The 14,985-nt window shown below is 35.8% G+C and overlaps 1 protein-coding gene across 4 annotated transcripts in view; it reads left to right on the forward strand.

Annotated features, from left to right (window-relative positions):
- Positions 1-14,533, forward strand: part of WDSUB1 (WD repeat, sterile alpha motif and U-box domain containing 1) — a 76,217-nt gene extending 61,684 nt beyond the window's left edge. For all 4 annotated transcript variants that reach the window (XM_082657705.1, XM_082657703.1, XM_082657704.1 and 1 more), the window contains one exon: positions 14,372-14,533. In XM_082657705.1, coding sequence (XP_082513831.1) covers positions 14,372-14,529 — 158 coding nt within the window. In that variant the 3' untranslated portion in view covers positions 14,530-14,533. The remainder of the gene's footprint in view (positions 1-14,371) is intronic.
- The last annotated feature ends 452 nt before the right edge of the window (positions 14,534-14,985 follow it).

The raw sequence follows: 14,985 nt of genomic DNA on the forward strand, positions 1-14,985 counted from the left end.
AGCAGACTAGTATTCCATTATATATACATACCACATCTTCTTTATCCCTTCATCCATTGATGGACACTTATATTGCTTTCATATCTTGGCTGTTGTAAAGAATGCTACTATAAACATGTATCTTTTTGAATTACTCTTTTCATTTTCTTCAGATATATACCCAACAGTGGAACCGCTGGATCATATGTAGTTCTGTTTTTAGGTTTTTGAGGAACCTCCATCTTGTTTTCCACAGTGGCTGCACCAGTTTACATTCCCACCAACAGTATACTGGAGTTCCCTTTCTCCACATGCTCACAACATTTGTTATTTGTTGTCTTTTTGATGATAGCCATTCTCACAGCTGTAAGGCTATATCTTATTGTAGTTTTAATTTGCGTTTCTCTGATGATTAGCAATGTTGGGAATTTTTTCGTGTGCCTGTTGGCCATCTGTGTGTCTTCTTTGGAAAAATGTCTATTCAGGTCTCCTGCACATTTTAAAATCAGGTTCTTTGTTGATATTGAGATGTATGAGTTGTTTATATATTTTAGATATTAACCCCTTATCAGTTGTATCATTTGCAAATACTTTCTCCCATTTAGTAGGTTTTCTTTTTGTTTTATTGCTGGTTTCCTTTGCTGTACAAAAGCTTTTAATTAGGTCCCATTTGTTTAGTTTTGCTTTTGTTTTCTTTGCCTTAGGAGAAAGATCCAAAAAAATATTGCTACAATTTATGCAAAGAATGTTCTGCCTGTTTTCTTCTAGGAGTTTTATGGTGTCAGGTCTTACATATAGGTCTTTAAACCATTTTGAGTTTATTTTTGTATATGGCATGAGAAAATGTTCTATTTCCATTCTTACACATGTAGCTGTCCAGTTTTTCCAGCACTACTTATTGAAGAGACTGTCCTTATTGTATTTTCTTGCCTCCTTTGTCATAGATTAATTGACTGTGAGTGTATGGGTTTATTTCAGGGCTCTCTATTCTGTTGCATTGATCTATGTGTCTGTTTTTCTGCCAGTACCATACTGTATTGATGACTGTAGCTTTGTAGTATAGTCTGAAGTCAGGGGGCATGATACCTCCAGCTCTGTTCTTTCTCAAAATTGCTTTGGGAATTTGGGGTCTTTTGTGTAAATCTATAGATTGCTTTGGGTAGTATGGACATTTTAACAATATTAATTCTTCCAACCCAAGAGCACTGGATATCTTTCCATTTCTCTGTATCATCTTCATTTCCCTTCATCAGTGTTTTATAGTTTTCACAGTGTAGGTCTTTCATTTCCTTGGTGAAGTTTTTTCCTAGCTATTTAGTTATTTTTAATGCAACTTTAAATGGGATTGCTTTCTCTGATAGCTCGTTATTAATGTATAGAAAAGCAACAGATTTCTGTATATTAACCCTGTATCCTGCACCTTTACTGAATTTATTCTAATATTTTGGTGGAGATTTTAGGGTTTTCTATATATAGTATCATGTCATCTGGAAATGTGACAGTTTTACTTCTTCCCTTCCAACTTGGATGCCTTTTCTTTTTCTTATCTGATTGCTGTGGCTAGGCCTTTTTTTTTTTTCTTTTTTTTTCGGCTGTGCTGGGTCTTCGTTTCTGTGCGTGGGCTTTCTCTAGTTGCAGTGCGTGGGCCTCTCACTGTCACGGCCTCTCGTTGCGGAGCACGAGCTCCAGACGCTCAGGCTCAGTAGTTGTGGCTCACGGGCCTAGTTGCTCCACAGCATGTGGGATCTTCCCAGACCAGGGCTTGAACCCGTGTCTGCTGCATTGGCAGGCAGATTCTCAACTAGTGCACCACCAGGGAAGCCCCATGTGGCTAGGACTTTTAATACTACGTTAAAGAGATGTGGCAAGGGCTTCCCTGGTGGCGCAGTGGGTGGGAGTCCACCTGCCGATGCAGGGGACACGGGTTTGTGCCCCGGTCCGGGAAGATCCCACATGCCACAGAGTGGCTGGGCCCGTGAGCCATGGCCGCTGAGCCTGCACGTCCGGAGCCTGTGCTCCGCAACGGGAGAGGCCACAACAGTGAGAGGCCCGCATACCGCCAAAAAAAAAAAAAAAAAAAAAAAAGATGTGGCAAGAGTGGGTATCCTTGTCTTATTTCTGATTTTAGAGGAAAGGCTTTCAGTTTTTCACCATTTAGTATGATGTTAGCTGTGGGTTTTTCATAATGGACTTTATTATGTTGAGGTATGTTTCCTCTATACACAAGTGATTTTTATATGTTGATTTTCTATCCTGCAGCTTTGCTGTATTTATTTTTTGTGTGGAATCTGAATTATCCTCTTTACATATTGCTGGATTTGATGTGCTAATACTTCCAGTATTTTTATATATGTGTTCATAAGGGGATATTGGTTGTACTTTTCTTGTAATGTCTGACATGGTATGAAAGTAATTCTGGCCTCATAAATGATTGCTAAGTGTTTCCTCTCCATTTTCTGAGTTTGTATGGTATTGCTATTGTTTTTTCCTTAAATGTTTGTTAGAACTTACCAGTGACGTCATCTAGGCCTGAAGTTTTTTGTAGGAGAGTTCTTAACCACAAATTCAATTATGAATTCAAATCCAGGTTTAATAGGTTAGTTCACAAAATTGAATTTGTGACTGTTCTCTGTTGGAGGTTTGCATTTTTTATCATCTTAAAATACCCTTGTTGGTATCATTTAATGTATTTTGTCTTGAATTTTGTCTCATACATTTCAGTCTTGGCTCTCTTGTTTTTTTTTAATAGCTGCATGGTATATTTCTTTCATTTTATGTATTTTTAAAATAAACGTAAGTATACATATTGAATTTTCACATAATCAAGTCAAGAAGGGTAGTCAATATTGTGACTTAACATTAATCAGAAGCACTTTATTTTTCAAGTGTATATATATATTTAATTTTACTGAAGTACTGTTGATTTTCAGTGTTAATTTCTGCTGTGCAGCAAAGTGATTCAGTTATACACATATATACTTTTTCATGTTCTTTTCCATTACGGTTTATCAAAGGATATTGAATATAGTTCCCTGTGCTAGACAGTAGGACTTTGTTGTTTATCCATCCTATATATAATAGTTTGCATCTGCTAATCCCAAACTGCCCAACCTTCCCTCTCCCTTGGCAACCACAAGTCTGTTCTCTATATCTGTAAGTCTATTTTTGTTTTGTAGATATGTTTGTGTCGTGTTTTAGATTCCACATAAAAGTGATATGGTATTTGTCTTTCTGACTTCACTTAGTATGATAATCTCTAGGTCCATCCATGTTGCTGCAAATGGCATTATTTCATTCTTTTTTATGGGTGAGTAGTATTCCATTTTACCATATCTTCTTTATTCATTCATCTGTCAGTGGGTATTTAGGTTGTTTCCATGTCTTTGACTATTGTAAATGGTGTTGCTATAAACATTGGGGTGCATGTATCTTTTTGAATTATGGTTTTCTCTGGGTATATGCCCAGTAGTGGGATTGCTGGATCATATGGTAATTCTATTTTTAGTTTTTTAAGGAACCTCCATACTGTTCTCCATAGTGGCTGTATCGATTTACATTCCCACCAACAGTGCAAGAGGGTTCCCTTTTCTCCACACCCTCTCCAGCATTTGTTGTTTATAGATTTTCTGATGACCATTCTAACTGGTGTGAGGTGATACCTCATTGTAGTTTTGATTTGCATTTCTCTAATAATTAGTGATGTTGAGCAGCTTTTCATATGCCTCTTGGCCATCTTTATGTCTTATTTGGAGAAATGTCTATTTAGGTCTAATGCCCATTTTTCAGTTGGGTTGTTTGTTTTTTGTTGAGTTGTATGAACTCTTCCTATATTTTGGAAATTAAGCCCATATTGGTTGCATCATTTGCAAATATTTTCTCCCAGTCCATAGGTTGTCTTTTTGTTTATGGTTTCCTTTGCTGAGAAGCACATTTTTATCTAAATTGAAACAGAGAGTGTCTCTTTTGGGTCTAGCTTCTTTAAGTATCATGTTTGTGTGATTTGTTCGTGCTGTTGCACAAAGCAGTAATTGTTCATTCTCGTGTCAGTATACAGTTTATTTATCCATTCTACTATTGATAGTCATTGCTGGCTATCGTAAACATGCTGCCATGAACCTTTGATCATTTTTTGTGTGTATGAATGTACAAATGCATTTCTGTTGGGTGTATTCCTAGGAATGGATATACGTAGTTACCCGGAGTGGTTGAATCAGTTTATGCTTCCACCAGCAGCGGGTGAGAGTTCTAGTTGCTCCATAGCCTTCTGTACATTTAGTATTGCCTTTGTTTTTCATTTAAACCTTTGTGGTGCCACCCGTTCATTTTTAAATTTTATTTTATTGAAACAATTGTAGATTCACACTCTGTTCTGTAAGAAATGAGCGATTCCTTGCACTTTTCCCAGTTCCCTCACTGGTAGCATTTTGCAGATGATACTGTACTATTACAACTAGGGTATTAACATTGATGCGATCCACAAATCTTATATTTAGATTTCCCCAGATGTGTATTAAGTTGTATACAGTTTTGCCCCTTTTGGAAGTTTGAGTATCAACCACTATTGAAGACAAAACCCACAAGGACTGCTCCTGTTGCCTTCTTATAACTATATCCATCATCTGCCTGCTCTCTTCCCACCTCCACCCCAGTGTGTCCTCTGTTTCTAAAATTTTGTCATTCCAAAATTGTTATATAGATGGGCTCATACAGTATATAACCTTTTGGGATTAGCTTTTTTCATTTAGCATAATTCCCAGCTAGTCACCATCCATTTATTTTTAGCCTTCCTGTGTTTGTTTTAGAAGTGTTCCCTGTGGAAAACATACAGTTGAATTAAATTTTAAAAATTCAGTCTTATCTTTAATAGAACAGAACCAATTTCTTTTGCTTTCTTCTACTTCCCTTTTCCCCCTTCTTTCCTGAATTGATCACATGTCCTTTTTGGCTTTTTTCTTCCCCATGGTGTTTTGGAAGCCTTATATCTTAAATCTGTTGAATTAACTGTCTCAGAAAAAAATTTCTGAGACTTGTTTCTGCCTATATTTCAGCATTCTTACACAGTATTTTTTTATCTATCCTTTTAAATTATGACTGCAGCATGTGCTTGGTGAAAAACACTTCAGCAACACAGAAATAAATATTTTGAAAATGTGGAGACTCTTCCATACTCTGGTATATCCTTCCAGGTATTTTTCTAGCCACTTATAATTTTGTTCTATAACGAATAAGATGATACATTAAAAATTTTTTATTTAATATATATCAGATAGTATTCCCTTGTTAGTATATTCAGAACTACTTCATTCTCAACTGTAGGACAGTATTTTATGGTATGGATGTTCCATATATTAACTCTTACTCTGTTAAGACATTTTGCCAAGTAATTCTGCAGAAAAAAATCCAGTCATATAGTATATACAGGTATACTTGTTGAACTATTTCTGTTGGATAAATTCTCAATACTGATAGGCACTGCCATATTTAATTTTTTTGTTTTAATTATGCTCAGCTTTATTTTTAAATATTAGCATGTGCAATTTTTGTCCATTTTGACCTCCAGATAAATTTTAGAATCATTTTGTTATGCTACAAAAGAAAATCTCATTGACGTTTTGATTAGAATGACAGAAAAATCTAAAAACGAAATGTTAATTTTGGGGTGGAGCGAGTAGGAATGACAACTTTCACTAGTCAAGCTTTCCATCTCTTCTGAATATTTAAATATGTTAATTTTTAGAAAAATAAGTGTTCACATTTATAACTCATCATTCTAAATTGTATAAACCTAATAAACCTTATCTGAGCACGCTGATTTTTCTCTAAAGCCTTCACAGTGTTACCAAACCCAGGTCTGGCTGCTTGCTGCTTGAAAGCCAATTCTCGAGAGACAAGTGTTGGTAGGAAAGGAAAGGTTGCTTTATTTTGGAGGCTGGCAACTGGCGGGGAGGGCAGATGCCAGTCCAAAGCCTGACTCCCCCTGCCGACAGTTAGGGGGCAAGAGTGTATATAGACAGAGGGAGGGGGCTACAGGCAGAAACAATACAGTCAGCTCTGACAGTCATCTTGAAGTTGGTCATCGGTGGCCTTACCAGCATCATCTTGATCGTTTTAGGTACAGTTAATCTTCAGTTCCAAGTTCAGTTTCCATTTCTTTGAGGCCAGTTCTTGTGGCAGCTTATGTCATGACTAGAGCCTGGTCATCATGTAGATAACTTCTTCCACCTGGTGGAGGTTTCAGTATTTATAAGACAGCTCACAGGATATGGCTCAGAATATTATCTGTAGCCCTTAAGGAGGAACTAAAGGTCCTTGACTATGCTTAATGACTAAACTATTATTATTTGATCTCCTTTGACTGTTTTCCTTTGTTTCTGCACTCCGATTAAACTTATTCTTTGGCTAAAGTTTTTCCACAGACAAAAGGCAGGCTGAGTACATGGTTGGGGGCGGGGGGCAAGGACCATAGGGTCCTGCTCCGTTTCAACGGTGATTTATCTCAATTATTTATAGAGAATACATTCTTTAGCATCTGTTGTTTCAGTGCAAGTATAATGTCAGTTTCTGATTTTTTGTTTCAGTTTGATATGTATTTTTATTTCTCTTGTTCAGGGTACACTGCTTCTTGAATGAATTCTGTGCCTTTTATCAGTTCTGGAAAACTTTGCTATTCTCATTCTGTACACCTTCTCCAGCTTGCCTACCAGTCATCTCTTCTGCATTGTGTTAATGCTATACCGTTGAGATTTTCTTTCAACATTTCAGTATTTGTCATTTCTGGAAATCTGATTTAGCATGTAGATTAAGGCGCATAGACTGCTTGGGTTTAAATCCCAGCTGTGTCTTTCCATACTTGTATGATCTTGGAAAGTTATTCAGGCCATGCATGAATTTCTTCATAAAGTTGTACAGATTAAATAATACAGGTAACAGTGCCCTGGAACAGCCTAATGATACACAATTAGCTGTATAAGTATTAAATATTTCTTTTTCATAGTACATTGTTTTAGATTCATTCCCATTTTAGGAATACTCACTGGTTGTTTCTATTATCAGTTTCTGAGGTTTGTGTGATCTAATCCTTCTCTTTGTTTCTGCATGCTTGTCTTCAGTCAAGTGTTACCTGTGGAAGTTGAGTACAGGAAGAGGGCATATAGCTCCAAAGGAGTGTTGGGCTTGCTTTGTCTGTTTCTCAGGACAACAGGTGGGCAGCGGTGGGCTAAGAACTTGGACAACAGATGTATTAAAAATTCAGAGCCCAGGCCTGTGAGCTAATAATATTTTTCACTTGAACTTTTTTCACTAGAGCAAAGCCATTTGAACCTGTAAGTCAGCTATCCATGTTAGAAATGGTGACTAAAAGAAGCACCTTTTAAGTATAATCTAGTAAGAAATTTGGGGGTTTACTTAATCTTTATTACTAGAAATAGCAGTGTATGGAATGAATAAAGTAAGTGTCATTACTTTGGTATCTTATCACAACTTAATTATGTGAGTATATTCAATAATTATGAAGTAGGGCTTCCCTGGTGGTGCAGTGGTTGAGAGTCTGCCTGCCAATGCAGGGGACACGGGTTCGTGCCCCGGTCCGGGAAGATCCCACATGCTGCGGAGCGGCTGGGCCCATGAGCCATGGCCGCTGAGCCTGTGCGTCCGGAGCCTGTGCTCTGCAACGGGAGAGGCCACAACAGTGAGAGGCCCGCGTACTGCAAAAAATAATAATAATAATTATGAAGTAAAATTCTGTGAATAGAGCTTATTAAATATTGTTTATTTCCTAGAACTATCTGGTATAGCTCTTTTTTTTTCTTTCTGGTATAGCTCTTGATTTGTCAACTCAGTATCTTGGTTTATAGCAAGAGTCAGATGGTACTGTCTGGGCAAAAATAATTTTAAAAATTATTGAAAGCTTTAAAATCCTTAGGTCAATTTAAAAAATATGAAAACAAGCAAACTTAGTTAATACTGAATGTATGTGCACTATATATTTTCTTTTAAAAACTGTCAGTTTTTTCCCCTAGTGATACATGTTTGATTTCAAATAAGCTAACTCTAGTTATAGTAAACTTCAGGCATGAATTTCTAAAAGAAATCCAAATTTTCAGATGCAGTTATTTCTAGTTACAGTGTTTCATTGCTTTTTTAATTATACATGACAGACACACTGTCTGTGGGTGGGGAAGCGGTCCTTGCTTTGTACTGTAGCTCTGATAATACCTTTTAGTGCTTTGGGATGAACTTTGGTAGAACAGTTTGAAAGCTGACATATAAACAGCAATGCACTCAGAATTCCTACTTTCTCTGTTAAACAAATGTTTCAGGGAATGTATTTGACCCCAGTAGAAAACTGTTGATTATTCCAAAGAATCACTACTTTATAATATCATAGAAAGCTTATATTAAACTTTAGGATAAACTGTGACCAGTGTAACTGACTTTCTTATAGCAGGAAGCTTGTACCTCCATAGAGTGAATGGGTTGATATTTTATTCACTGCTACCGCTCAAGAAACTGACAACCCACAGGCAGGGAAGGAAAAATTATTCATTTAAGGGAATTCAATTAAAGGTGATAAAATACTATAAGATGATAATAGGCTCTAACAATGTAGATATCATAGAACTATTAAACATGGAGAGTAGAGAGTATGAAAAGTTGAATAAGCTCACTGATTATTAACTGAGTAAAAAGCCTATTTGAAGTTTAGACAGTGAGGGACAGAAAAAGACTACTAGCTAATTTGAATATTACTTATATAGTAAGGAACCAATAGACACTAATACTATTGGTCTCATCTTTTTTAAAGGTATTAGTGTAAAGGTAAACCAGTAGATCAAAAATACAAACTTCCCTAAGTATCAAAATGGAAGAAACCAGCTCTACAGTGAAAGAATTTATGTAAGTAATCTATAAAGATATAAAAAGAATGACAGAACTGTATTACCAAACGTACTGATAATAAACAATTTGGCTTAACTCATCCCTAAAGAGATGAAAGATTTGAGGTTAGTTGACAAAGCACAATCTAACTTAAAGATTCAGAAAGGTTAGAAATAAAAGGATAGACAAAAATGAGACAGTTGCAACTAAAAATAAAGGAGTTACATACTTGCCTGCAAGAGAATTCAGACCAAAAAAAAGTTAAAATGACACAGGATACTATATAATACTGAAGACCACGATTCTCAGTGAGGACAAACCATTACTAGCTATGCAGTCCCAAACACAGCAAAGACTTTCACAGAGCAGAAGCTACAGACAGTGTAAGGCAATGGAAGGAGAAATACAGCACAGTAATAGGCTTGATCATACCTGTCAGTCCAAAATAGGAAGTACACCTTCTTTTTGAATAGATCGCCAGAAATAACAAAAACACCATTGGGTCACCACAGTGGAATGTAACTAAGAAATTAATAACAAAAGTGGGCCCCTTTCACCTGGAGGGTTAAAAACATGCTGTTATCATATGTATCCAGCTTGGTGGCAAATGAATTAGCTGTCAGTCACTGAACTCACAATATTTCACACGCCCACCATTTTTCAGAGGCCAGTGTGGTATGTAAGATTGCGGTTCATTATATATCAGCTTTGCATAAATAAAAATTGAGTATATTTTCCTACAGAAACTATTCTTACAACTCAATAGTAAGACAAATAACCCAACTGAAAAAACAGGTAAAGGATTTGAATAGACCTTTCTCCACAGACGATATACAAATGGCCAATAAACACTGGAAAAGGTGCTCAACATCATTAGGGAAGTGACAATCAAAACCACAAAGAGATACCACCTTCACACCCACTAGGATGACTAGAATCAAAAGGATGGAAGATGGCAAGGAGATGCAGAAATATTGCTAGTGGGAGTGGAAAATGGTGCAGCTGCTGTTGAAAACAGTTTGGCAATTCCTCAGAAAGTTCCATGTGACCACACAATTGTACTTCTAGATATTTATCCTAGAGAATTGAAAATATGTTCATACAAAAAGTTGTACTTGAATGTTCATAGCAGTCTTATTGATAATAGCCAAAAAGTGGTAATAACTCAAATGTCCCATCACTGGATGGACAAATTTAAAAATCTGGTATATCTACACAATGGAATATTAATCAGATATAAAAGGGAACAGATACTATACATGCTACATAGATGAACCTTGGAAACATTATGCTAAGTGAAAGAAGCCAGACAACAAAGGCCACATGTTGTATGGGTCTGTTTATAGGAAATGTCCAGAATAGGCAAATCCGTAGAGACAAAGTAGATTAGTGGTCACTGGGGGAGAGGAATGACTGCTAATAGGTTCAGAGTTTCTTTATGGAATGATGAAAATGTTCTGAAATTAGATAGTGGCGATGGTTGCACAACTCTGTAAATTATACTAAGAACCACTGAATTGTATATTTTAAAGGGTGGCTTTTATGGTATGTGACTTATATCTCAAAAACAAAAGGTGGTACAGTATCTGCAGAAAGCATCTATGTTCGCTAGGACGCAGGGAACAAAGAGAATGAGTTGAGGTTATTAGAACCTCACGTGGGTCTCTCAGAACCAGAACTCAGGCTTCTAAGAAGGGGGAGCTACCCAGCTGGTGCTTCTTTCTCTAAAGGGGGAAGGGTAAGAGCTTTGGGCAGTACCTACAATGAAGCAAATATAAAAAAATTTGGAGAGTATAACCAGTTACCCCTGCCAGATAAAGGGCCATGACCAGGCACAACACTGATAGGAGCCTTCACCTTGTTTTTGTCTCCTTCTAGAGAAATCCTATTGCAGGACATAACAAGAAGCCAGCTGGCAAAGCAGAAATGTGGTTTACAGTATCCTGGCTCCCAGCATGCTGAGTCCTCAGCATTACATATGGATTTGGAGCTGAGGCACCATAGGTTAATAGGGCTAATCAGCATTTAGCAAGTTACATCAATGCGGAATCAATAGCCTTCGTGTGTGTGTGTGTGTGTGTGTGTGTAAACAAAAAGCAGTTAAAAGGTATGATGGAAGACAATTTACAAGAACAAAAACAAAACACTATAAAACATCCCTGTAAAGTCTACTTGGAAAAAAAATGGAAAGCATAGCACACTGATAGATAGGAAGACTCATCGCGAGCAAGATGTCACTATTAGGCTTTTTCCTAGAAATACAGAAGGTGATTATTAGGTTCCATTGGAAAGAACACACAACAAATAACCTAGATTATAAAAAACAAAGAGCCCTACCAGATATTAGAACATGTTATAAAGTGTCTATAAAGTATACAGTGTGAGATTGGCACATGAATAGACAGACTAATGGAAAATAATTCTTAAAAATCCAGAAATTGATCCAAGTACATTTGGAAATTTAGTGAATGATAAACATGAAATTTTAAATCAGTGGGAAAAATAAGGAATTTAAAAAAGGGGTATTCTGACAACTAAGTAGTCATATGGAAAAGGATAAAACTGGCTTCATCTGTCATACTACACATCTAAATTAATTCCAAATGAATTAGACATATAAAAAAATGAAACCTTTACAAGTCCCAGAAGAAAATGTAGCTAAACTCCTTGATAACCTGGAAATAGGGATACTTCCTAACCTGGACTCAAAATCCAAAAGAAATAAGTATAAAAATTGAAAAATGTTCATATTCCATGGATGAAATAAACATTAAAAAAATTAATATCAATCCTTCTTAAACTCTTTCAAACAACAGAAGAGGAAGGAACACTTACAAACTCATTTTACAAGCCAGTATTACTCTTAAGAAAACCAGACGAGGACACCACAAGGAAAGAAAATTACAGGCCAATATCATTGATAACCATAGATGCAAAAATCCTCAACAAAATATCAGCAAACCAAATTCAACAACACATTAAAAGGATCATACACCATGGTCAAGTGGGGTTTATTCCATGGATGCAAGGATTATTCAGCATCTGTAAATCAATCAGTGTGATATATCACATTGACAAAATGAAGGATTAAAAATCATATGACCATCTCAATAGATGCAGAAGAGCATTTGCCAAAATTTAATATCCATGTATGATAAAAAGAACTGTAAATAAAGCAGGCATAGAGAGCATTACCTCAACATCATAAAGGCCATATATGACAGGCCCACAGCTCATATCATACTCGATGGTGCAAAGCTGAAACCTCTCCCTCCAAAGATCTGGAACAAGACAAGGATGCAGACTCTCACCACTTTCATTCAACATAGCATTGGAAGTCCTAGCCAGAGCATTTGGGCAAGAAAAAGAAAAGGCATCCAAATTGGAAAAGAAGTAAAACTTGTCTCTATTGCATATGATGTAATATATATAGAAAACCCTATAAAGCCCACCAAAGAACTATTATAACTAATCAAACAATTCGATAAAGTTGCAGGTTAACAAAAATTGATATATAAATATCACTTGTGTTTCTGTATACTAGTAACAAGCTAGCAGAAAGAGAAATTAAGAAAACCCATTTGCAATTGCATCAAGAAGAATAAAATACCTAGGAATTTAACTCAGGAAGTAAGAGATCGGTACACTGAAAACTACAAGACATTAAGGTAATTGAAGAAGACACAAATAAATGGAAAGATATTCTGTGCTCATTGATAATATTGTTAAAATGTCCACACTACCCAAGCAATCTACAGATTTAATGCAATCTCTATCGAAATCGCAATGGCATTTTTCACAGAAAATAACAATCCTAAGATTTGTATGAAACCACAGAAGATTCCAACTAACCAAAGCAATCTGGAGAAAGAAAAGCAAAAATCATGTTGCACACCTGAAACTTTTGTCAGTTACATCTCAAAAATAAATCTTCTGAAATAAAGAACAATCTAATAGAAAAGTGAGCCAAAAATATGGTCAGTTTACAGGAAAATGAAAAGCGAATGGCTCAAACATACAAAGAAATGTTCTAGCTCCTTCATAATAAAATAAAACTACTGGTAAAAACTCAGTTTGACAGCATATTCTCTTGGTTGGGCTCTGGGGAAGATTCAGGCACTCTAAATGCCATTGCTAGTGGGGAAAAAAGATGGTAGAATTCCTATGGAAGTACTAGCATTTCTAACAAAATTGTATACATTTTCTCTGATGCAGCAGTCCTACTGCTAGAATCTCCCCCCAAATGATAGCACTCACTGTTCACTGCAGCACTATTTGTAAAAAGGTATTGGAAATAACCCAGATGTCCATCAATACATCCATACAGGGGAGTACTGTGGGGGAATAAAAAAGCAATGTATAGTTAAGTAAAAAACCAACCAACCAGGTACAGAATAGTGTGGAGCATGCTAACTTTTATGTAAGAATGTATGTGCACTGTGTCTGTACACATACATTTGCTTATATTTTCAAAAGGAAAGGGTAAACAAACTAACATACATGGTTACCTATATGGGAAGGGAGAGAACGTGGGTTGGACAGAGAAACTCTTAATGTGACTTTTTATAGTTTTTACTTTGAAACCATTTAAATGTCAAAATACATCATGAAAAACAAACCAGTCTCTAAAAATTGGGAGGATAAAAAGGGAAGCAAATGGACCACATTATATGTCCAGTAACATAATCAGAAATTTTTTTTTCAAGTGATTGTCAAACACAGGATTTCAATTAGACAACCCTAGTGGATCTATCTTGGTGACAGAAGGAGCCAGAAAAAAATCTTTCACAGTCTTACATTAGTAATATATTGGCATTGTTAGTTTGAAACAGTTGTATGCATTGCAGATTAAAAGAAATAGGTTAATGTGTAAATGTAATTAGGAACTAAGATTTTAAGTTTAAGAGAAAGAGCTACAAGTATAAAAAAAGTAGTGAAGCAAAACCTCCAACCTTAACACGTGCAAAAAAGTTTGTAAGAACATGGTATGAAAAACCTTAGCCAATGAATTTTTTTTTTTTTTTTGCATAGTAAATCCCTTTACTGTCAAGTCCTTAGTGGGGTGAGCTCTATAATCTCTTGGTATCTGTTTCCCTGACTTTTCAACATGTCAGAAAGTTTTGCCTTGTCATCCCCAGAGCTTTTTGCTCCCATCTTTAGCCACATTAACTGACACATAGCTGACAGCACTAGCAGGGCACTGTAGCTTCACTACCACTTTCCTCTACCTGGCTCGTTTCCTTTCTTCCTTTGTGCTACATCTGAATTTTTGACAGTCCTTTTTTCAGTTTTTTGACACTGTTTGAGGTAATTTGTGCAATCTTAATGCATCTTAAATGGTAGAATTTAGGATGTTGTTGCAGAAATATTTGGGGAGCAGTGGTGCTAGACAAGACTACCACTTAAATTACAGTAAAGGCCTTGGCAATGGAGTTTTTGTACCCATTTTAGTAATCCTAACTTCCCTTTCCTACATTGCAAATAATTTGTGTATGTGGTTTTGTTTTGTTTTTAGATGGCTATTCATACGAAAAGGAAGCAATAGAAAATTGGATCAGCAAAAAGAAACGTACAAGTCCCATGACAAATCTTGTTCTTCCTTCAGTGGTACTTATACCAAATAGGACTCTGAAAATGGCCATTGATCGATGGCTGGAGACACATAAAAAATAAAACTGTTTATTTTATATTGCATTATTTATATTTTCTGTGATTTCATTTGAATGATTTAAAGGTAGATACTAATCAGACATTATTAAAAGCAAAACAGAAGGAGAAAGGTAAACTTCTTAAACTTAGTTACCTATAAAAACTATTTACTGGCTATTTTCATTCTTTAAAACATAGGAACTAAGTAACACATATAACATCTTTTCTATTTTTACTATAAAAGCCTTTTTATACTAGTGAAAAAAAAGCTTAACCTGTAGAGAAGTAAAGTTTTACAACTTTAAATTTGCCATGCTCAAATTTATTCTTGTTATAGATCATATTCCATTATAACCAGAGATTGGAATAATCTAGAATATAACAGATAAATCCTAGTTAATAACTGTTCATTTGATAACTCTTTGGAATCCTTCTAAAGAGAATTTTTAGCAAAACAATTGTAGATTTGTTTATGACTAA

The sequence above is a fragment of the Grampus griseus genome (genome assembly GCF_964374135.1).
Source record: "Grampus griseus genome assembly, chromosome: 7".
NCBI classification, from domain to species: domain Eukaryota; kingdom Metazoa; phylum Chordata; class Mammalia; order Artiodactyla; family Delphinidae; genus Grampus; species Grampus griseus.